This window comes from Coregonus clupeaformis, chromosome 17 (genome assembly GCF_020615455.1).
Source record: "Coregonus clupeaformis isolate EN_2021a chromosome 17, ASM2061545v1, whole genome shotgun sequence".
Taxonomy (NCBI): Eukaryota; Metazoa; Chordata; class Actinopteri; order Salmoniformes; family Salmonidae; genus Coregonus; species Coregonus clupeaformis.
This window is the reverse complement of record NC_059208.1, coordinates 32,956,169-32,981,889: the sequence shown is the minus strand read 5'-3', so window position 1 is coordinate 32,981,889 and position 25,721 is coordinate 32,956,169. Positions and strand designations below refer to the sequence as shown.

General features: G+C 40.4%; 2 protein-coding genes across 3 annotated transcripts in view; both read left to right on the top strand.

Annotated features, from left to right (window-relative positions):
- Positions 1–2,564: 2,564 nt before the first annotated feature.
- sall3b (spalt-like transcription factor 3b) lies at positions 2,565–16,156 on the top strand. Its single transcript, XM_045226646.1, is given in 6 exon segments — positions 2,565–3,514; positions 11,213–14,245; positions 14,608–14,790; positions 14,793–14,947; positions 15,145–15,501; positions 15,504–16,156. Coding segments are annotated over 6 exon segments (3,855 nt in total). The 5' UTR covers positions 2,565–3,432; the 3' UTR covers positions 15,549–16,156.
- Positions 16,157–18,542: 2,386 nt separating this feature from the next.
- The window catches only part of LOC121586268 (probable phospholipid-transporting ATPase IIB), a 75,326-nt gene continuing 68,147 nt past the window's right edge, over positions 18,543–25,721 (top strand). For both annotated transcript variants that reach the window (XM_041902837.1, XM_041902836.1), the window contains exon 1: positions 18,543–18,632. In XM_041902837.1, coding sequence (XP_041758771.1) covers positions 18,553–18,632 — 80 coding nt within the window. In that variant the 5' untranslated portion in view covers positions 18,543–18,552. The remainder of the gene's footprint in view (positions 18,633–25,721) is intronic.

Sequence of the window (25,721 nt, the reverse complement as noted above, 5' to 3'; positions counted from 1 at the left end):
CGTACTTCGTGCCCCATCTAAAATAATGGTTTCATTACTGGGGGAAATAACATTCACGTCAAGGGATGTGTGGACCAAAAACAAAACCCTTCTTTCCCACACACATGCTGTGATTTATAGAAGGCCGAGCTGAAGAAGCACACTTGTGCACACATGCTCGTGCACACTCTCTCTCTCTCTCACACACACACACACACACACACACACACACACACACACTATACCGACTCTTGTTTCACAAACTCCTTGCACCTATAGGTTCTTGATCCCAACTACATCTGATTAACCATTACAGATATCAAGAACATATTTGGTGCGCTAAAGGCACAGAGCTTAGATCATAATATTTCATGATATAAGGGCTGACTCTCTGTCATGTATTAATTAAAATCCAAATACCCAGTATTGATTGTGTTATCAGGCCATTGCAGCCAGGCCCCACTGTATTGATCCAGGCTGTGATTTATGATCATTTTCAAGAAAAATCTCTTTGTGTGGTTATACGAGGAAACAGACCCTTAGTATGTGTGTAATTATTTTTTATCTATTTTGTCATGGTGTAGTGTGCCGGCAGACTGTACAGAATGTTTCCAAACATGGTGCTCCTCTGAGAACCCTTTTGTGGAAATATATTTTTAAATAAGTAATACCATAGAACTATAGAAGCTTACTATCAATAGTACCAAACTGATATTTAACATGTTTATGTAATGTTGCTACAATAGTAATTACACCGTTACTACACAGGTGCAAGTTAATGTAAGGTGTTCCTTATGTTTTTAAATTGCAAAACACATACAATGTTGCCCAATGGCAGAGCAATGGTGTTGTCTCTCCAAATGGATTTAAAAGTGTCCCAAAATAATTAGATTTTTCTTCCTTGTACAGCCCTCACCAGGCCTGCTGGTGTCAGTCATCTGTCGTCTAACCCATAATGCAAAGCTTAGCATTTTGCTGTTGCTGTCTTGCTGATCAGTGTCTTTGAGCACGGACAGGGACAGGGGTCACAGGATGTCATATCTTCATCGTAGGTCACCAAACCCACGTAGTACACACATTCCTCAGCTGACAGGAGGGGGCAAAATCTGCTAATCCATTTGACCAGTAGTAAATCACACCCCACTGTAATCAATGCACACAAAAGCATGCCACAGGAAGCACTTCAATATGCACACTTGTGCACTGGCCTCCAAGACGTTGTTTACCTTGAAACAAGCTTCTTGTTTCGTTGAGACTTTAGTGGCACAGACAAAATGCAGTAAACATGTTTTTTATACACATACTTTACCATGATTGTTTACCATCTATAACAATGTATTTTGGAAAATGATTGTTTTCTGCATGCACATACCAGGATTGAGAGAGTCTAACTGTGCCCTGCGGTGAAAACAATCTACAGTAGGCTGATACTGTAAAAAATAAAATAATCAGAAGGTTGAACGGAACACCACAAATCTCACTGGTCCCTGGGAAAGAAACACTTCCCTAAACCCCTCCCTCTACTGGAGCTCATGCACTTTTTTGTTATAGCATGCATGTGATGCACTATCCTATTGGATTAAATCATTTACTTATGATAAGTAGGTTCATACATTCAGCTTAAATAGGCTGATCTGTGTCTGTACTGTAAGTTATTGTGCTTCTCTTTGGTAAGAGTACAGTGCTGAAATGAAATAATATAATAATAATAATATATGCCATTTAGCAGACGCTTTTATCCAAAGCGACTTACAGTCATGTGTGCATACATTTTTAGGTATGGGTGGTCCCGGGGATCGAACCCACTACCCTGGAAATCATACAAACTGTTTCAAAATATTATTTTATTTGCAGAAGCAGGAGATCAGTGTTCCAGCATCGTAGTTGTACATGATAGTGGTCAAGTAGGTACTTTGTGTGCCAAGATAGTTATAAAAAATCAATATTACATCAAGGAGGGTTAAGTTTCGAGATAAAAGAGCTCTCAACCACTCTGGCTATTCATCATAAGTCTGTAGAAAGCTGATAGGTCAAAATAAATTGTAATCCTCAAGGAGTGGGTCTTCTTACCTCTCTATACCAAGGGAATGGGAGACAAGGCAATCAATACAAGGCTGTTGTGAGGTAGGCCTATATGCAATTATTAACAGCTGATTCTGCCCTCTCCAGGCAGGCCACATATTTTAATACCATAATTACAGTCTTTTGAACAATAGCTAATGAGAGGGCCACAGCCTTGGTCAACTAAAACACCCACTTTGATACATTTAATTTAAAACATAATATTATCTCAGAGAGGGAATGATTAGTGCATTTTATCCACACAACTCTTACAACAGTGTGTTCTTAATAAGACATCAAACCTCAAAAATGGCATTTGTAATTTAATTATCTATAGGCTAATGTTAGTTACACTCAGTTTGATTGTTTGAGAAATTTGCTGCAAAGAAACCACTACTAGTTGGCTCCATAAGCCAACTGAAACATCAGCTGTGGGAGGTCGCTGAAACTGAAGTAACGCTTCCAACACCTTCTGTGGCAACCTAGCGGTCGCCTATCACATTCGGCTACAGGGCTTCTCATAATGGACTGGAGGCGGAGGCTTCTAAAGAGTAGCAGCTGCGGGCAAGACCAAGAACCCGCTCCTCGGAACGACTATCGACTTGAAATTCACCGTCGCTCTGTGAATTGGAACATTACTTTTACGCAATAACTTGACAAGCATTCGCATTCGATCACGGCCATGTGGCATCTTTTTTGGGCACCTGAACCGGACTCTTGCTTTCTTCATGTTTTTTAAAACTTTCCCCCTCCTCCGCTCAGCTTCATGAGAAATAGAAGACGAGGAGGATAAAGACACTTGGCAAGAATTTTCCAGCCAAGACTTTCTTATCCACGTGTAGATCAAAAAAATAAAGTACTATAGTCAAAGCGTGAAAAAACAGGAATGGAAGTGGAGTAAATGAAAATAAAAGACTTTTTTAGGCTACAATAAAAAGTAATGGCACAAATATGTTTACAAAAGTGTGGCGGCACAAATATATTTACAAACGTGTGGCGGGTAAAAACAGAACAAAACCAACCAGAGGGAGAGAACTGTTCTAGACCGTACAAAACGTAGTAATGCCCATCACTGTTGTAGGGTGGACCGTGCAGAAAGACAGGTGGATAGGAAGTCAAGTATAGTGTAATTATCAAACCCATCCCTCATTTCCATATCTAGTGTGGGTCTGCTGGACCTTAGCCAATCCACCATCGAAAGCCACCAAGAGTAATCAAGCATTATCCTCCATCATAATCACACCGACATGCGCAATCTGCACATGGGTAAGTAACACCAGCTAATAGGCTATCCCTTATTTCACTGACCCGACTCTCTCTGACGGGTTCTATTTGTTAGATGCCGATGTATCGGCCAAAGGCAGCAAGAGCAGCTAACAGAGAACTGACAACATGTCCCGCCGCAAGCAAGCGAAGCCACAGCATCTCAAATTGGACGAAGAAGCGTTGCAAACTGACGTCGCCACAGAACATGGTACGTGAGATTCACACACACTTTTCTGCAACAAAAAAAAAAGCATTAAAAAAAAAGTTATCATAGGCATATTTGATTGCCAGACTATAATAGGCTACAGCAGGCCGATTTAGCTTCAATAGTTATTAATTCATATCTTATTATAATCCTTCCTAACCATTCATATATTATTATAACCCTTTGCCTTATAGGGTTAGGGACTTTAAAAAATCGATTTTAGTATTTCCTTTACTTCCCAGGTTGTTACAAATATAGGACAACGGGTGAATCAGAGCAGATTTTCAACGTTCTTTATCCTGTACATCAGTGTGATATTTATTATACAATCTAAAAAAGTGGTATAAATAAATGGTAGCGTATAGTCTAGATAAATAATATAAATGAGCATAAATAATATAAATTGCCCTCGGATATGATAAGATAACTCTGGATAGGCTATTGTCTGATCGATTTCAAAGCACACTTTCATGAGTTATGCATGCAATTTTGCCCATTGGTAATGGTAGAAATTTGTCCTGAGAGATTTGTAGCCTATCAATAGGCTATATCCTTTCAGTGTGAAGGAATATTGAAAATAGTTAGGCCCTATACGAACAGAAAAATGTATTGTTGTTGTTATTACATTTGTCATCAAATCATATCTGACATAATTTTGACAAATTTATAAAAAGGATATAGTTTCACAGAGGACCCACATCAGCTCATTCTCTGTGTATATTATACTTTAGTGTAACTGTATAATGTTAATGAAAAACTATATAATAAATATGTTTTATTGTCACACATATGGTAGGCAACTATGGTAGCATTGAAATATGATTTACATAATGACCTATAAGTCTAGAATGAGAGTTTGGTTTTGGATTAAGGAAGTGTCCATGATAATAAGAAAGGCCTACTAGCCTACTTCGTTTTTGAAAGAGGTAGGCTTTATAGGCTAGATGTAAAGGAGGATGCCTAATGGGAAAGATTTTAGTTTTTTATTAAACTATATTGTTCCTCAGGTACGGAAAATAAAACATATATGTCATATTTTTTTTTGTTAGTTCATATTCTACTGCAATTGAAAGTGGGCACAAACTGGTTAAATCAAAGTTGTTTCCAGGTACTTTGTCAACATATAGTGACGTAAAATCTACATGGAAAATACATTGTATTTGAAAGAAATCATAAAAGTAACTGTTGTTTTGAGGGTGAAATTTCAACCACAGGATTATGTCATCATGGTAACCAAATATTAAAAAAGACAAACCTTCTATAAAATATGTTGAATTTGTACCTTTAAAACAATGTCAGATCTTCAAAATTATTTCCAAACAATAGGCTGGGCAGCACCTCCTACTGGAGAATTGATCTATCTACAGCTACCCTTTGATCTCCCAAGCCCTGCTCAGCTATGATATTTGTCACTGTATATGATCAATGTGCTATTGTGAGAATGATTGTTGAGAGATTTCCACTTTAAAATTAAATAGATTTTCTGTTGCTATTAAATTCATTCCAAAGGGTAGGTTTAATAGAGCAAGTTAAATGTGACCATACTTTATCATTCATACCATCAATTATGCTATTTAGGCCTATATAGCATTTGCAAAGTCATCAACAGCTGTTGTTTCAATTCAACCCAGGACTCAACAAAAACATTCATAATACATAGGCCTAGGGTTTCAAGCTCTGGTTGATTTAAAATGTAATGATACTTAGTGATATTGAATTGTGTTTGGTTGTCAACGCAACCAAATATATACATTTGAAGGAGCTGTATGTTCTACTTAGTTCCATCTGTGACACTGACTTAATTCCAGTTTGTCTACAAATTAATAATTGATATGTTGGATTCACGTCTCCATCTCAACCGAAAATCTAAGTTAAACAATAGGACTAAATCAAATCACACTTGATTTAAAGTGCATTTAAACTTTGATTTGATTTAATTTGATTTAGTCCTATTGTTATCTTAGATTTTTGTTTGAGATGTAGACGTGAATCCAACATATCAATTATTAAGTCAGTGGCACAGAAGGAACTATCCAAGCAGAAGATAAATCTCCTTCAAATGTTGATATTTGATTGTGTATAAATGTCTTCTAATGTAATCATGTAAAGCATGAATCTTCAAGATATCATGCATAGGTATTGCAGGTCTGTGGAGATCTTCACAATTGCTGTAATAATCTGCACAGAATCTCGAACGGCATTGATCACTTGCGCTATGTGGCCTACTTTTAATGTAATCTCAACTGCAATCCAGGTCATTTGGTTCTGCTATTAGATGAAGCACAGTGATAACACGTTAATCTGTTGTATAAATAAGCAAAACATCTGACATTTAATTCCCATTTGAACTTTGCTGTGATTTTAAATAGTTGAAAGCGCAGTGATAGACATTTGGGTGGCAAACCAAAAATCATACATTGTTTTTCCAATGGAATTTGGTTGTGCTTTTAGATGGTTGAAAGCATAGTGATAACACAATGGAAATTCAACTAACTTTTGGCAGTCTTTTTGAGTGGGGGAATATAGGTTGTAATCTCATTGATCAATGTCTCAACCAAATATTACCAAATTATCCACATTGAAATGACGTGGTGTGCCCAGTGGGAGGCTACTGGTCTGAAAATGTTTTCTTGATTAGATACATATTTTACAGGTACAGTAGCCTATATGTATAAAATATTCATATCAACAAAAATATAGTATTTATCCCGTTAATCCATTCAATCCATTCAAGACAAGAAATTGCGTTGTTTAAATATTTATCTGAGCCACTCAAACATGACTATTTTAATTGAGTCCTATTTGAGACAATATATTTTATGCTTTCTACACGTTTCCTAAATAGTAATAAAGTATATTTTCCATTTGAAATCATAGATACAAATTCTAGATGACAGTTTTGTTAATGATATTCGTCATTTGTACCAATGCTATTCCCTCCCTCCAAATCAAAGGTTATTTTGATATTTATTTTGTTATACACAGTGTAATATACAGTATATATATATATATATATATGTAAATGTGTGTGTGTGTGTGTGTGTGTGTGTGTGTGTGTGTGTGTGTAAATCACAGTCAATAGTATTCAACCACCACCATAAACTCAAGGGAGTGAAATAAATAGGCTAAATGTTTTTAAAGTTTTCAGGACAGCACATAAGTGTAGGCCTATATTGTTCTCAAATTGCTGATGGATATATCAACTTAAATAAATATATTTTACAGTAATATCACATTTATCCAAATGATAATATATTATTTATATATGAAGACACTTTCATGGTAACATTAATTTGTGATAAAATATTATTTTTAAGTACTCACAGGTCAAATTAAATATTCTAGTTTTTATATGTTTTAGACGTTTTTGAAGTTTTATGGTGTTAAAGTGGTTGTAATATGGTTTGGCACAATGATTGAATCAGAATCATCAGAATCTTGCTCAGAGGTCCTTAAACTCAAAATGACATATTACTATCAGGTTTATTAATCTTATCTGCATGGTATTTATTTTAGTAATTCATTTATAATATTTCCCCCCACCTCAGTCAAGGATTATGTAGGATTTATCAGTTATTCAATGTTAGGCTACTCATCAGGCCATTTTTTTCTAGGTTTTTCGTGCTTGGCCTGTATTGTTGACAAATGTGGCAGATTAGTACTATGAAAAGGTGGGATTGTATTGAGTGCCAACAAGGCTCTTCTTTGTCCCGCCCCCCACCAGGCAGGGGGTGTGTTCTGAGATGTGCTTTGATTGAGCCTGCTGACTTAACCTTTGTCCACCTCACCCTACAAGGGGCAAGTGCTGTATGTCAGGATCATAATGCAATTAGTACATCTGTGCCATTGACCTCTGAAGCATGTAGGCCACACTGTCGAGACGGAACCATTGCTGTGTAAACTGATTCCTCACTCTGATCTAACTGTTTGTTTTCATTTTAAAATCTCAATTGCTGTGAATGATTTTGCTCTCCACAGTAAACAAACGATACAAATATTTTTTGGCCATCCTTTGTTCCTGTGTTTGGATAGTGCATTGTGTCATGTATTTCTTGTAAAAGCCATAATATATCCACCTCGATTGTAAAAAGTGTTTTTTGTTTTTGTTGTTGAGGTAGCTTTCTGATATAGCAACAACTTTCCCTATAATAACTATGAAGAATGATAGTGTTTGAATTATCAATTAGAAAATGATTTTTAATCTGTTTAGAAAACCCAACTCTAGCTAATCATGGCATCATGGTCTTACTTCTGTTTGCTGTGACTTAACATTGGTGATCTTGAGACCACCCACTTAGATGAGCCAATGACACTGATTCTCTACTCAAATGTTTTGTATGCTGTTTAGGTTATTAAATCAAACAAATTAAATGGTATATGTCACATGCGCCGAATACAACAGGTGTAGACCTTACCATAAAATGCTTACTTACAAGCCCATAACCAACAATGCAGTTTTAAGAAAAATAAGAGTTAAGAAAAATATTTACTAAATAAACTAAAGTAAAGAATAAAAGAGCAACAATAAAATAACAATAACGAGGCTATATACAGGGGGTACTGGTACCGAGTCAATGTGCGGGGGTACAGGTTAGTCTAGATTATTGAGGTAATATGTACATGTACTGTAGGTAGGGGTAAAGTGACTAATAGATTAAAAAACTGCGAGTAGCAGCAGCTCGGAGGCTGAGCAGTTGCCATACCAGGCGGTGATGCAACCAGTCAGGATGCTCTCGATGGTGCAGCTGTATAACTTTTTGAGGATCTGAGGACCCATGCCAAATCTTTTAAGTCTCCTGAGGGGGAATAGGCATTGTCATGCCCTCTTCACAACTGTCTTGGTGTGTTTGGACCATGATAGTTTGTTGGTGATGTGGACACCAAGGAACTTGAAGCTCTCAACCTGCTCCACTACAGCCCCGTCGATGAGAATGGGGGTGTGCTCGGCCCTCCGTTTCCTGTAGTCCATGATCAATTATTATTGAAATTGTTGTGACAATTTATTAGTGCAGAAATTTCTGTTATTTTCTGGGTTTTAAACAACTAATTGACCAACATCTGTTCAATTATTTGAATTCCGCTTTGTTTAGTTTTTGGCAATTTCTCTAAAGATACATCAGATCAATCCCGAACTGTGTCATGTAGTAGGGAGTTGTAGTTTCTAACAGGCTAATATTCTACATAGTTTAGAGCAGAAAACGTGGTAATTAACTACAATGACCATAATCCATTGCGCGCCTACTTGTCCAGTGTGTGTTTCTTTTACGCCTGGCACATTAGGATAGTGTTGGCCAGACACTGACAGGGAGAGAAGAATGAGGGACAGAGAGCAGTTGCTTTGCGAGGTATCTCTACCTGAAGATACATGATATGATTAATAGTTGGTATTCAGCAGTCATAAAAGTATGCCTTATTTACTTTGAATATTTTTTTTATTTTTTTTTATTATTATTTTTTATTTTTTATAATTGTTTACTTTGAAGAATTACTAAAATTGTGATTTTGTTAAACAGCATAGGCAGCAGCTCTATAGAGATGAGATGATGACTTGGAATGAAATAATAAAGTCATCAAATAAAACTAATGTAATAAACACAACTACTGAAATATTTTATTAAAGTAAAGTAATGTGAATAAATTATGGTTAATAAGTGATGAGCAGTAACTATCATCATGGGACTTTTATTAATTATTGTATTATGTTTTGTTACAGCATTCAACCCAAATAATGGATAGTGCATTTCATGTTTTTTTTTTTAAACAATCGGAACTGAAATTGAAAACCGTTTTTTTTATTTTTATAATCAAACTGAAAACCAACTGACTTCAAAAAGCACTAATCGCTCAGCACTACAATTTATTGACCACACAGTATGCCAGACATCCTCGGACACACGCATACAAACACGCACACACACGCATGAATGCACACGCGCGCACACACTAGACAGAGACACACTAGACAGACAGACAGACACACACACACATTATCAAAGCTGCTTTGTGTATGTGCTGTCACAATGGCACTGTTTTTCAACCAGTGCCATGAATGCACTCAAAAAGAGTAAGAAACAAGGTCAATCAGTGGTTGTTTGACAGTTATAAGCACCCCCAACATTTTTTTAGTTGTTTGAACAAACAGTGATCAAAAACACATTTTTATTTTATGTACAGAATAGACAAAACCTTGGATAGATCACAGCACTCATGTTTCGAAGATAAGTTTAAGCCATATTTCCATTCTATCTTATTCTATAGAATGGTAAACATGCACAGTCATCCCTTTTGTGTTTTTTTCCTGACTTTATAGACTTTAAATACTCTGAATTGATTCATTCCACAACACCCATTGAAAAGTTGTTTCAATGCCCATTGAAAAGCAACTTGGGTGTATGTGCAATAAAAGAAAGGTTGAAAATGGAACCCTATGGGCGCTGGTCAAAAGTGCACTATATAGGCAATAGGATGCCATTTTGGATGCACATAAAGTATTGTTTACGCTGGAACTTCCCAGCATTACCCAGCTGGCATGCTCATCTGCCTCCTAACAACACACAGATTTCCCTGTTTCCTCAGTGATTCTGAACTTCACGAGGAGAGCATTGCCAATCAACTGCATTGATTTGAGGGCATTTAGGAGAAGCTTAATGTCTAAAAGAATTAAGCTCTCTAGACTTTTTATAGTTACTGCAGCTGCTAGAATATCACTCAGGATACTGAACAAGAGGACATGAGATTGTATAAAAGACTGTTTATAATTCCTTATAGAATTTACATCAACATAGCAGTAGCTATTACATGTCCAAGATCAAGATAAATATCATGTAAAAATATCATTTTCTGTGTGTGCGAGGGAGGTATTTGCAGCCAGGAATAAAAACAATGGTTTACCATGTGTTTATAGCTGGATGTAGCTAAGTATTGGTGAAGTTATTTCATATCAACATCAGACCAAGAAGTACATATTTTACTGTTCTAGATTGATAACATGTTAAACTAATTATTACTTTCAAATAGAAGCAGCATTATAGATTAATAATGTAAAAGGTTCCTATAGAATATATTAAATTAAGATCAATTATTGGGTTTTCCTTGTTTTCTTCTTTAAATTACTACACTATAAATATAATCTCACATTAATTCCCAGAATGTAGTCATTTTAATTAACTGTAAAATATTATTTTGAAATATTGCTGTTGTATGAACTTGTTTTCAACTTATGTTAATGTTGCATTTTTCCTAGGCACGCTCTAATAGACAATGATAACATGTTTGTTTGACAGAGCCAAGTGTTGTGGAATAGCATATGAAATTCCTGCTGTGGAAATTAGAGTGGTTGATTGCAATAGGGAATGACCCAGTCAAAGACCCAATTTGTACTCAACGGACATGGCACTTTAATTGTATGAATGCATTGGAAATCAATAATCAATCAATTTCATTAAGTTGCAGTATGCACAATTGATAGGTCACATAATTTGATTGATTAGCCAAATCAAATTAGCAGCTGCATACAAGGAGATTTAATTTAGTAGAAACTGGGTCTAATATGATGCAATGAATCTATACATTTAGAATGAAAACTATAGATTGAGTTTATCATTGAACATGTTTACTCTTACTGTAATTGAAGGGTTATAGTCTGTCATCCTAGTTATATTAACTAACAGTTATTTTCTTCTCCCCCTGTTTTCCATGCAGCTCTATTGGAGGGAATGGATGAGGAGGAGCGCCGCAGTGGCATTGAGGAAACGCATGTGTGTGAAAAATGTGCTGAGTACTTCACCTGGGCCGAACTGTATGAGCACCAGAGAAACTGCACAGAGGACCCACCTCAGTTCCTCATTGTGAAGGAAGATGAGGGGATGCCTAGACCTGAGGGATCCCCAGCTGGATCCTCCCCAACCCCCAGCCTGGCCATTCTTAGCCTGGCCCCCAGTGACTCAGCAGACATCGAGTCAGCGGACGGGGGCCTTGAGCTGGTGGAGCCTATGAATGATAATGATAATGACAGCACAGATATGTTAGAGGAGATGAACATGGGAGAGAGGGAGGATGAATCCATGGAGGTGGAGCAGCAGCACCACGACAAACATAAGTCATCTAGACCCCAGAATCCCCCAGATACAACCGAGTTGGCCATCCCTTCATCTCAGTCGTCTCCTGTGACCAGCAGCATGCCCAGTACGAACGTAACGCTGGAGATCCTCCACAGTACCCAGGTGGCTGTGGCCCAGTTCTCCCAGAGCCTCCACAGTAGTGGGGCAGGAGGGAAGGCGGCCACAGCAGCCATCCCAGTGATCCTGGAGCACCTGCTGTCTTTGCATCAGCAACAGGTCCACCAGTTGCAGCTTATTGAGCAGATCCGTAGCCAGGTGGCCTTCATGAACAAACAGCCCACACAAACAGCACTAAACCCAGTCTCCAGGGCCCTATCACTGGCACCAAACCCTTTCCCCTCCCAAGGCCTCATCGCTCCCCCTGTCCTACCACTGTCTGGGACGATTCCCTCTGCCGTCAATGGACAAGCATCTGTGTCTTTGGCAGCTGTGCTTGAGAGGTCCCACACACTCTCCTCACAAACTTCATATGGACAGGCCCACATGAGAAATGTTAGATGTACCTCAGCTCCCTCAGAGAACTCTGCCCCTCCCCCTACTAGCTGCAACAATATTTCCTCATTACAGCCTCCCTACACGGGTTCACACTCACACACAAGCGGGAGCTGTACTCAGACCCTGACCTCGTCCAGCTCACTGTCCATGCAGGGTCAGAGCAACAGTCTCCTCAGCTCACCATCCAGCCTGCCGTTTCTACCTCAGAGCCCCCCCAGCAGTGTCATCTTCCCCAACCCCCTGGCCAGCATCACAGCCACGACTAACGCCCTCGACCCGCTCTCCGCCCTGATGAAGCACCACCGGAATGGCAAGCTGCCCAATGTGTCCATGTTCGACACCAAGCCCAGCACTGAGGAGCCCTTTTTCAAGCATAAGTGCAGGTTCTGCGCCAAAGTGTTTGGCAGCGACAGCGCGCTGCAGATCCACCTGCGCTCTCACACCGGGGAGAGGCCCTTCAAGTGCAACCTCTGCGGCAATCGCTTCTCCACTAAAGGGAACCTGAAAGTCCACTTCCAGAGACACAAAGAAAAGTATCCACATGTTCAGATGAACCCTTATCCAGTGCCGGAATATTTAGACAATGTGCCAACGTGCTCTGGTATTCCCTATGGAATGTCATTCCCTCCTGAAAAACCAGGAGCCACTTGGCTGGATAGCAAGCCTGTTTTAGCGACGGTACCCACCTCTATGGGCCTTCAGCTTCCCTTCACGCTCACTACTATGGGAAGCTCAAGTGGCTCTCTAAGTGTCACACCACCCATCAAATCTCCTTTTAGGCCCTCCCCAGCCACAAGTGAATGTGTGTCTTTGTCGCTGAACACTACAGGCAATGAAACCAGTGTTCCCACAGCTTTAGAGTCTCCACAGTCTAATCAGGATGGGGAAGCCTCCCACGTATTGAAAGCAGAGGAAATTCACCTGCCCCAAAACTGCATGACTAGACCCAGGGTGAGTCCATTTACTGTGGCAACAAGTAAAGCCATGACTATGACCACATCCACACCTGAGTGCAGCACACCGACTTACCCCGTTTCCAACTTCTCACCACTTTCCCTGGCCTCTGACCCGTTCAAAGCAAAGTTTCCATTCGGTGGCCTCCTGGACTCTATGCAAACGTCAGAGACCTCAAAGCTCCAGCAGCTGGTGGAGAACATAGACAAGAAGATAACAGACCCCAACCAGTGTGTCCTCTGTCACCGCGTGCTCAGCTGCCAGAGCGCGCTGAAGATGCACTACCGTATCCACACAGGGGAGAGGCCCTTTAAATGTAAGGTGTGTGGCAGGGCTTTCACCACCAAAGGAAACCTGAAGACACATATTGGTGTCCACAGAGCAAACCCTCCTCTCCGGGTTCAACATTCATGTCCCATCTGCCAGAAGAAGTTCACCAACGCTGTAGTGCTACAGCAGCACATCCGCATGCATATGGGGGGTCAGATCTCAAACTCACCCTTAATGGACGGCCTACAGGACCTCGACACTGATCTCTCCTTCGATGAGAAGAACTTTGACAGCCTGAAGAACTATGACAATGACCTCATGTACGACAACTCCATGGGGGAGGAAGAGGATGATGAAGAAGAAGAGGTAGAAAATATGGAGGGGGGTGTAGATACCCTCAAACCCCTGAGCTCTGTCTCAAGTTCTCCTCCCAACTCTGATGCTGTTGTCTCCAGCATAGCTGCACTGGAGAACCAAATGAAAATGATAGACTCCACCATAAACCTAAACAACTCCTTTGGGCTGAAGTCAATGATGAATGGTTTTATGGACAGTGAGCGCCGTGCTGCTATCCACTACTCTATAGTGGGAGAAGGACAGAATCACAATGCAGTCGGCAGCCCAACCGTGTCTGAATCGTCCACCGCCATGCATGTACCAGTGTCACCTGCACAAAGCAACTCTGAGGTCCACCTCTGCAATTCCCCATCTGGGAAGCACAGTGGAGAGTCACAAGAGATCACAGCCTCAGTGAAGAGTGAGCAATCTGATTCGCCCACCTCGACTCCGGTACTGGAAAATGGAGTGACCCTGGATCTGAGAGGGATGCAACCTCACAGGCAGTGTGTGAAACGGGAGAGTCCTTACAGTACGCTGTTCCTGAGTAAAGAACGTGGTAAGATAACAATATCAACTGATAATATCTGTAGGTGTAATAACAATGTAAAAAGGGGTTCCATTTTTAAATGCTTTATATAATATAATAATAATAATATAATATGCCATTTAGCAGACGCTTTTATCCAAAGCGACTTACAGTCATGCGTGCATACATTTTTTGTGTATGGGTGGTCCCGGGGATCGAACCCACTACCTTGGCGTTACAAGCGCCGTGCTCTACCAGCTGAGCTACAGAGGACCACAACAACGGTTGAACATTTTGTTTTCCCCCTTCACTATCTAGCAAATGTAGATCTCATTCAGTTACCCCCAAAACATATTACAACTCTAAAACATCGCTTTATCTAATTGTTTTAGGTTCCAGCCAAAGCATTCCTAGCCTGAATACCAGCATTGCGCCAAGGATGATCAAATCTGAAATGAATGGGCACCATCGGCCAATGAACTTCAACGATGGGCTGCATCATCCATTTGGCCTCCAGGTCCCTGCCGCTCCTCCATCTCTGGTGAGCCCAGGAATCATCTCTCTGCTTGGGCCACCTCAACGCGGACCCCCAAGCAGCACAACTGCCATGCGTGTGGGAAGAACTTCTCCTCAGCCAGCGCTCTACAGATCCATGAGCGGACCCACACTGGGGAGAAACCATTCGGTTGCTCCATCTGTGGCAGGGCATTCACAACTAAAGGAAACCTGAAGGTACTACACATTTTAATGGGATTGTATTTACTGTATTTGCTCCCCAAACACTCTAAAGACTCAGTACCTGTTGTTCAAACAATTTCAGAATATTTTCAGCTTAGCTTATAGATGAAAATGCTCTATCAGCTATGACTAATTTTAATGGATTTTTGTTTTATCTCCTCCATCCCCTCTCTCCCCCCATTCCTCTTTAGGTACACATGGGCACTCACATGTGGAACAACGCACCAGCCAGAAGAGGCAGGCGTCTGTCAGTGGAGAACCCCATGGCCTTGCTGGGTGGGGAAGCTGCCATGAAGTTCGGAGAGATGTTTCAGAAGGACCTGACGGGACGGGCCATGAACGTGGACCCAGGGTTCTGGAACCGCTACGCATCAGCTATAACCAACGGCCTAGCCATGAAGAAGAATGAGATCTCAGTGATCCAGAATGGGGGGATTCCACAGCTTTATCCCATGACGGCAGGCATGGACAGAGTCAGCACTGGGGGTAGCTCACCAATGACCAGTCTTGGAAAGACAGCCATGGACCTTGGAATTAACCGACCCGACACTTTTCTATGTTAATTGATGACAGTAAAGAGATTGGGATCAATTGAAATAAATTGAATGGCAGATTAATAAAATAAATAGATTATACAAACAATGTAGAGAATAAATGATTGATTTATTTGTAAAAACGAGTTGACTATGTATTATATTATATACAGATAAAAAATGTTTTATTAATTCACATACCTATAGTATTTCATTCTTGTTTTATTTGACTGTCCATTTGCAAATGTTGGTTTTGCCCCCATAAACTCGTTGTTTCACTTTGTCCATGGTGCTTACTAGAGACACATACTCTATTACTCTAAAAAGGGAAAATGTGATATAGAAATGCAAAGAGAGGAATCTGTCCGTTGCTCACTGCTGCTATTTTGTGCAAAGCACATATTTCTTTATAACGAGGCCTCACATGTAGGCCTGCAGCATTTCAAATTGAAGAATTTGTGCAAGTAATTGTGCAACCCTGAGGTTGGACAATAATTTCTTGAATTTACTTCAGGTTAAATTGCATGTCCCATTTCTTCACTGGACTTTACTCTTGACTTTACACAGTCTATCAGCATGCATTTCAGCTTCCTCATGTAAGTTATTTTCTCTGCATCCAAAATGTACACTACCAGTCAAACGTTTTAGAACACGTACTCATTCAAGGGTTTTTTTTAATTTTTACTAATTTCTACATTGTAGAATAATAGTGAAGACATCAAAACAATGAAATAACACATATGGAATCATGTAGTAACCAAAAAAGTGTTAAACAAATCAAAATATATTTTATATTTGAAATTCTTCAAATAGCCACCCTTTTCCTTGATGACAGATTTGCACACTCTTGGCATTCTCTCAACCACCTTTATGAGGTAGTCACCTGGAATGCATTTCAAGTAACAGGCATGCCTTCTTAAAAGTTAATTTGTGGAATTTCTTTCCTTCTTAATGCGTTTGAGCCAATCAGTTGTGTTGAGACAAGGTAGAATAGAGCCCTATTTAGTAAAAGACCAAGTCCATATCATTACTTTAAGACATGAAGGTCAGTCAATACGGAACATTTCAAGAACTTTGAAAGTTTCTTCAAGTGCAGTCACAAAAACTATCAAGCGCTATGATGAAACTGGCTCTCATGAGGACCGCCACAGGAATGGAAGACCCGGAGTTACCTCTGCTGCAGAGGATAAGTTAATTATAGTAACCAGCCTCAGTAATTGCAGCCCAAATAAATGCTTCACAGAGTTCAAGTCACAGTCACATCTCAACATGAACTGTTCAGAGGGGACTGTGTGAAACAGGCATTCATGGTCAAATTGTTGCAAAGAAACTACTACTAAAGGACACCAATAATAATAATAATAATAAGAGACCTGCTTGGGCCAAGAAACACAAGAAATTGACATTAGACTGGTGGAAATGTGTCCTTTGGTCTGGAGTCCAAATTTCAGATTTTGGGTTCCAACCACCGTGTCTTTGTGAGACGCGGTGTGGGTGAACGGATGATCTCCGCATGTGTAGTTCCCACCGTAAAGCATGGAAGAGGAGGTGCTATGGTGTGGGGGTGCTTTGCTGGTGACACTGTCTGTGATTTATTTAGAATTCAAGGCACACTTAACCAGCATGGCTACCACAGCATTCTACAGCGATACGCCATCCCATCTGGTTTGGGCTCAGTGGGACTATCATTTGTTTTTCAACAGGACAATGACCCAACACACCTCCAGGCTGTGTAAGGGCTATTTTACCAAGAACGAGAGTGATGTAGTGCTGCATCAGATGATCTGGCCTCCACAATCCCCCGACCTCAACCAAATTGAGATGGTTTGGGATGAGTCGGACCGCAGAGTGAAGGAAAAGCAGCTAACAAGTGCTCAGCATATGTGGGACCTCCTTCAAGACTGTTCGAAAAGCATTCCAGGTGAAGCTAGTTGAGAGAATGCCAAGAGTGTGCAAAATTGTCATCAAGGCAAAGGGTGGCTATTTGAAGAACCTCAAATTTAAAATATATTTTGATTTGTTTAACACTTTTTGGTTACTACATGATTCCATATGTGTTATTTCATAGTTTTGATGTCTTCACTAATATTCTATAATGTAGAAAATAGTAAAAATAAAGAAAAACCCTTGCATGAGTAGGTGTTCTAAAACTTTTGACCGGTATTGTATATTAAGATAAAAATGAGAAAACAATCAATTGGCTTACAGATGCATACATAAACAGAATGTAAGCTATACGTTTTAGACAAAACATGTTTTGTTACCATTTTTGTTAATCTTGTTGTTAGTGATTTCAGCATTTTATCTCCTCCCCTGAGAACTATTTTTTTGATTTCTAAATTTGATGTACAGAGGAGGCATCAACTAAAGAAATCCGAGACATTCGCCTCTTTTCTGCATGAAATCTACAGACCAAAAAATTAATTATCTAGTGTGCATATAGCAGGATGGCATAAAAAGCAATGGATGTGGAACCTCTCACTCTCAGCAAATATTTTTACAAGCAAAATTTGCTGGGCCGACAGACATCTACTGTCTAGTTTACAATATTTCATGCTACTTTAAATAAATATCTACGATTTGAGAAATGTGATTTTTCCAACTTTTACTGTGTTAAGCATTACTGCTTGACATGTAGCGACATTAATTCATAATTGTAGACTACAAAACGAACTGAGCTAATAAAATCTCACATACATTCAGCAACTTGTCTCATCTGTCAATCCTGTCAGACCAAATAATGTTGCGTCCAAGACAACTGGGAACTTGGAATAATATATGTGAAATCATGAGGTCAGTCAGTGACCTTCAGGTCGGAAAGCGGAGCTCTAGAAAGAGGCACGCGTTCCCGAGTTGGAATTCCGATATGGATGACCGTTCAAAACGATTTTTTCCCAGCCGGATCTCGTTTTTTCCGAGATCCCAGTTGTCTTGAACGCACTGATGTCGGAGATCAGAGATTTCCGAGTTCCCAGTTGTTTTGAACACGGCATAAGAAAACCTTTTTCCGGAAGATCAAGATTTTGGGACTGGTAGTGACGTCATGATGTGTACAGTTCAGCTAAGATGGCTGACAGTATCCTGCTAAACCCGGTGCTGAAGAACTCGAAAAAAATTGCTTATTACAACACTGCAAGACATTCCAGGTATGGGACACATTAGTATTTTTTTAGTTCAAGCGGTGGAGATATCGTTTTCGATATTTATTTTGCATTTCAGTAGTTTGGGGACGTTGAAATAATAGTTGTTCCGTGACTCGAGCTAGCCGCGCACGCTAACAAGTGTTTCTTACCTCTGGCGCTGGTTTCAACAAACGAAGCAGGGTTCTTTGCTAGCTAATGTTAGCTGTATGACAACTGCTAATCTCTCTTGACTAGGAAAAGCAGACAACGACCTATTGCTATTTTAGGAAGGACTAGGATTCAAGAGCCCTTTATTTATTTGCCAAGCACAGCTAGATAACAGAACAGCGGCTGTTGGTGGGGACGATGGATTGATTGGGCCACATTGATGCGCGTCACATGAAAACAAACATGTCTGACTTCAGTGTTTGAGGGTCTACATAACGAAGAAATCAGTACAATTTATCGTGTTGGACGTGTGGGAAATTGGTAGAGTCAAAGGAGAAATAGAGGTTTTGGTGGCAGCTCCAGAGAGGTCAAGTCTCGCACACCCAAATACATCAGCAGAGTTACAGGGTGTGTTAAGTGGTGGTGTCCCATCCCTTCAGGCTGTTGGCCTGAAGTAATAATAATATAATAATAATAATAATAATATGCCATTTAGCAGACGCTTTTATCCAAAGCGAATTACAGTCATGCGTGCATACATTTTTTTTTTTGTGTATGGGTGGTCCCGGGGATCGAACCCACTACCTTGGCGTTACAAGCGCCGTTCTCTACCAGCTGAGCTACAGAGGACAATGGTAGTAGGAATAAATATATTTAAATAGTGGAGTATGGTAGTTATTTTATTTTTTATGAGTATAGTATTAGAGGGTATTTTTAAATTTTTTAAAGCAAATATAAGGGAGTTACAGTGCCTTGCAAAAGTATTAATCCCCCTTGGCGTTTTTTCTATTTTGTTGCATTACAACCTGTAATTTAAATGGATTTTTATTTGGATTTCATGTAATGGACATACACAAAATAGTCAAAATTGTTGAAGTGAAATGGAAAAAATAACTTGTTTCAAAGAATTATACAAAATAAATAACGGAAAAGTGGTGCGTGCATATGTATTCACCCCCTTTGCTATGAAGCCCCTAAATAAGATTGGGTGCAACCAATTACCTTCAGAAGTCACATAATTAGTTAAATATAGTCCACCTGTGTGCAATCTGTGTCACATGATCTGTCACATGATCTCAGTATATACAGTGAGGGGAAAAAAGTATTTGATCCCCTGCTGATTTTGTACGTTTGCCCACTGACAAAGAAATGATCAGTCTATAATTTTAATGGTAGGTTTATTTGAACAGTGAGAGACAGAATAACAAAAAAAAAATCCAGAAAAACGCATGTCAAAAGTGTTATAAATTGATTTGCATTTTAATGAGGGAAATAAGTATTTGACCCCTCTGCAAAACATGACTTAGTACTTGGTGGCAAAACCCTTGTTGGCAATCACAGAGGTCAGATGTTTCTTGTAGTTGGCCACCAGGTTTGCACACATCTCAGGAGGGATTTTGTCCCACTCCCCTTTGCAGATCTTCTCCTAGTCGTTAAGGTTTCAAGGCTGACGTTTGGCAACTCGAACCTTCAGCTCCCTCCACAGATTTTCTATGGGATTAAGGTCTGGAGACTGGCAAGGCCACTCCAGGACCTTAATGTGCTTCTTCTTGAGCTACTCCTTTGTTGACTTGGCCGTGTGTTTTGGGTCATTGTCATGCTGGAATACCCATCCACGACCCATTTTCAATGCCCTGGCTGAGGGAAGGAGGTTCTCACCCAAGATTTGACGGTACATGGCCCTGTCCATCGTCCCTTTGATGCGGTGAAGTTGTCCTGTCCCTTAGCATAAAAACACCCTCAAAGCATAATGTTTCCACCTCCATGTTTGACGGTGGGGATGGTGTTCTTGGGGTCATAGGCAGCATTCCTCCTCCTCCAAACACGTTGAGTTGATGCCAAAGAGCTCAATTTTTGTCTCATCTGACCACAACCCTTTCACCCAGTTCTCCTCTGAATCATTCAGATGTTCATTGGCAAACTTCAGACGGGCCTGTATATGTGCTTTCTTGAGCAGGGGGACCTTGCGGGCGCTGCAGGATTTCAGTCCTTCACGGCGTAGTGTGTTACCAATTGTTTTCTTGGTGACTATGGTCCCAGCTGCCTTGAGATCATTGACAAGATCCTCCGATGTAGTTGTGGGCTGATTCCTCACCGTTCTCATGATCATTGCAACTCCACGAGGTGGGATCTTGCATGGAGCCCCATGCCGAGGTAGATTGATAGTTATTTTGTGTTTCTTCTATTTGCGAATAATCACACCAACTGTTTTCACCTTCTCACCAAACTGCTTGGCAATGGTCTTGTAGCCCATTCCAGCCTTGTGTAGGTCTACAATCTTGTTCCTGACATCCTTGGAGAGCTCTTTGGTCTTGGCCATGGTGGAGAGTTTGTAATCTGATTGATTGATTGCTTCTGTGGACAGGTGTCTTTTATACAGGTAACAAGCTGAGATTAGGAGCACTCCCTTTAAGAGTGTGCTCCTAATCTCAGCTCGTTACCTGTATAAAAGACACCTGGGAGCCAGAAATCTTTCTGATTGAGAGGGGGTCAAATACTTATTTCCCTCATTAAAATGCTAATCAATTTATAAAAAATTTGACATGCGTTTTTCTGGATTTTTTTGTTGTTATTCCGTCTCTCACTGTTCAAATAAACCTACCATTAAAATTATAGACTGATCATTTCTTTGTCAGTAGTAAATGTACAAAATCAGCAGGGGATCAAATACTTTTTTCCCTCACTGTATACACCTGTTCTGAAAGGCCGCAGAGGCTGCAACACCACTAAGCAAGGGGCACCACCAAGCAAGCGGCACCATGAAGACCAAGGAGCTCTCCAAGCAGGTCAGGGACAAAGTTGTGGAGAAGTACAGATCAGGGTTGGGTTATAAAAAATATATCAGACACTTTGAACATCACACAGAGCACCATTTAATCCATAATATTTTTTTTTTTGAAAGAATATGGCACCACACCAAACCTGCCAAGAGAGGGCCGCCCACCAAAACTCATGGACCAGGCAAGGAGGGCATTAATCGGAGAGGCAACAAAGAGACCAAAGATAACCCTGAAGGAGCTGCAAAGCTCCACAGCGGAGATTGGAGTATCTGTCCATATGACCACTTTAAGCCATACACTCCACAGAGCTGGGCTTTACGGAAGAGTGGCCAGAAAAAAGCAGTCGCTTAAAGAAAAAAATAAGCGAACACGTTTGGTGTTCGCCAAAAGGCATGTGGGAGACTACCCAAACATATGGAAGAAGGTACTCTGGTCAGATGAGACTCAAATTGAGCTTTTTGGCCATCAAGGAAAACGCTATGTCTGGCTTAAACCCAACACCTCTCATTACCCCGAGAACACCATCCCTACAGTGAAGCATGGTGCTGGCAGCATCATGCTGTGGGGATGTTTTTCATCGGCAGGGACTGGGAAACTGGTCAGAATTGAAGGAATGATGGATGGCTTTTAAATACAGGGAAATTCTTGAGGGAAACCTGTTTGTCTTCCAGAGATTTAAGACTGGGACGGAGGTTCACCTTCCAGCAGGACAATGACCCTAAGCATAATGCTAAAGCAACACTCCAGTGGCTAGATGTGCCAAGTCTAAAGAGAGATACCCCAATAGACTTGCAGCTGTATTGCTGCAAAAGGTGGCTCTACAAAGTATTGACTTTGGGGGGGGTGAATAGTTATGCGCTCTCAAGTTTACTGTTTTTTTTGTCTTATTTCTTGTTTGTTTCACAATAATCTTCAAAGTGGTAGGCATGTTGTGTAAATCAAATGATACAAACCCCCCAAAAATCCATTTGAATTCCAGATTCTAAGGCAACAAAATAGAAAAAATGCCAAGGGGGGTGAATACTTTCGCAAGCCAATGTGTACTCCAGTCTAGTAGATGGCGGTAATGTAACATTTATTGTATGCCATCCACCGTTAAACAGAACATAACAGAACAGCTGACACGCCAAGCGTCACATGACGTGTTTCTACAACTCGTCCCTTCTTTGTCGTCTGGGTATTTAGCTAGGTAGGCTATTGGCAAACAGTGCTTATAATTCCACCTTTCCAAGTGATAAGTCATGATTTACTTAAGGAAAGTAGGTAATACAGTGCGACCCCCATCTTGTGGTCCGGATTGGGTGGGTGAGTCACAGAGTAGGAAGAGAATTGGAGGCGGAGCGCGTGACTAGCTCACTGATCAATAACCTTCTGCTTAGGAGATGTCCTTGCTGATAGACCTCGAATGTGGTCATTATAAAAACATTCACTGCTGAGTCTGTCAGTGCATTTTTATGAAAGCACTGCCTGCAAACGTGCTTCCCTACCTCCTTACACCATCACAATCTATTTTACTTGCACTGTTCCTCGAAGACCAACTAGGCAGAAAGTGGTTGCAGGACAGAATTTCCAATGGCTTGTTACGGGACTAAGCAACATTTCTTCCAGTTTATTCAATGCCTTCCTCACTACTCCCCCATTCTTTCAGAATTACTTCCATATAAGCCACGATACAATCTAGGCCTACTAGGCTAACTCTCCACTACAGCCCCTCTATGGTCATGGTCCACATCAAATGTCTGACGGAAACTCTTACTTTTCTGATAAGCAGGAACATAAATAGGGAATCTGCCTGATTTACCAGTTCATGGAATCGTCTGCCTTGGCGTATTGCACTGCTCGGTAGAGTTTAAATGCACCAAGTGCTACTGTATGGGATGGGTTGGCCCTGAGGTTGTACTTATAAAGCCCTCCATCTGCGCTATGGACCCATTCAATGACTGAGGCAAGATTAACAGAATGTGCAAATGTTCTCAAATCTACAGTATTTTGTATAGCTAGTCCAGCGTCATTGAGAGGCCCTCCTTTACCTGGTACTGTAGCAGACCTGCTCCAAATTCCTTAAGTCCTTATGGAGAAGACACCATGTCCCCAAGAGTGTTTCCTTTGTGCTCTTAGTGATAATGTGAATTGTGTAGGCTACTCCAGGGCATAGGAACCAAGCCAACCTGTCCTCTGGCTTAATTCTATTTGTCAGTAGTCTTTCATTCCTACATCAGCGATATTAAAGCTTTAAAATGCAGTAGAGATTAGTTTACATGCATCGATACTGTTAGGGTCCATACATGTCTGGATCTGGATGCTAGGATCCTATTTGTCAAGTGAAAAATGTGGCCCAGTGGAATCGATGTAATGCAATAAAGTAGGAGGAATGTGTCAGCAAATGAATTAATTGAACCTTTTCTTTATCAGAGTGGTAGTGAATCAGTGAAACCAACTGACAAATGTTCAAGTTCCCCTGCTTTAAGGTTGCAATCAATACAGATCCTCACCCTGATAGGCCTTTGTTGTTGTCTGGGTAAACAGCTGTCTCGTCTTCATTATTGTTAGTTCCCAAGTTATCACTTTTTTACCATGAGTTCCTTCCTGTTTTTGTAAAGATTGTGCTGTAACAACAAGCCCAGTTGTCAAACATCTGTATTTTGTAGGTATACATGCGTTTGCTGTAAGGTCTCTTCTGTCAATATGTGACTTGTTTCAGGAAACTAGGCGTATGTCGCGGGTCACTACTTCACAGGAGAGCCATTTGAACGAAAACGTTTTTAAAAAATCAAAATGTGTTTTTTTTGGCATAAATACCTTCTGGAACATGTGAACTTTCATGTGCCTTAATAACAAACGTGTATGCCATCTGTAAATACGAATACAATTGTTAAATTACGAGCCTAGTTGGTTAAGCCACAGAAAAAGACAGCAACCTTCCCAGTAGCCATGATTGGCTGAGATAATGAGTGGGCTGGACATGCCGAGAGAGAAGGCTTCTATCTATTTGAGCTGGTTAGTATGTGTAGGGTAATCCTGTCTAATGTGGCGTTTTTTGAAATGTATTGTGTAGTGGAGCTGCATAAGTGTTGCTCTCCACTTTCTGGAGGATCGAGTTTTGAAATCAGTGGAATTAGAGTATGATAGCTGAAGAGATGGAGAAAACACCTGTCTCTGGTTCTTCAAACTAAGGGCAACCATGGCATCCGTGACAGGGAGACGTGTCCATCATGCATGATGTATACAGGTAAAATAGTCTAGCTAGCTACATTTTCAGATATTACACGTTTCTAATTTTGACAGGAAGTGGTTTCATTTCAAGTTAGTGTACTGTTAGCTAGCTAGCTAACGTTAGCTGGCTAGCTCACTAGCTAACGTTATGTGTATGATATTATTAGTATATCAAAGCTATTTGCTTGCTAACATTGAACCTGGTTGGTTAGCTACCTGCAGATTCATGCAGGGTAGTAATGTCATGAGTTGGGATTATGGGACATTGTTTAACTAGCTAACGTTAGCTGGTGGCTCGCTAGCTAACGTTACGTGTATGATGTTATTATTTGTATCTCAGAGCCGTTTGCTTGGCTAGTTAGAGCCTAATGTTAGCTAGCTAACATTGATCCGAGTTGGTTAGCTACCAGCAGATTCATGCAGGGTAGTAACGTCATGAGTTGGGATTATGGGACATTGTTTAGCTAGCTAGGTAACGTTAGCTGGCTGGCTCGCTAGCTAACATTACGTGACGTGTATGATCTTACATGTTATTTACTTAGCAAGGTTCATTGTTTACCTAGCTAGCTAGCTAAATGTCTTAACAAAATACTCCACTATGCAAGTAACCATTTCGGGTGTGTTCGTAAATTCAGTCTGAGTATGCCAGAGCGCAGAATAACTGATGAATTTACGAATGCACAACACCCGTTGAATATGGCAGGTGTCAGTAAATGTCGACAAAAAAGCGTAAAAATGAAATTGTTGCCAGCAGAGCTGGTTAGGCAGTTTTCATGTTATCCAGAGGTAAACAATTAACCATAATCCCAATTTTGTGTCTGAAAGTAAATAGCAAGCTAGCCAATGTTAGCCAGTTAGCTTGAGTGCTTGACTGCTGTTGTGAGGTCAGAACGCTCCGATCAACCCTACTCGTCGGGCAGAGCGTCAAGTGTGCACTCTGAACGCTCCGAGA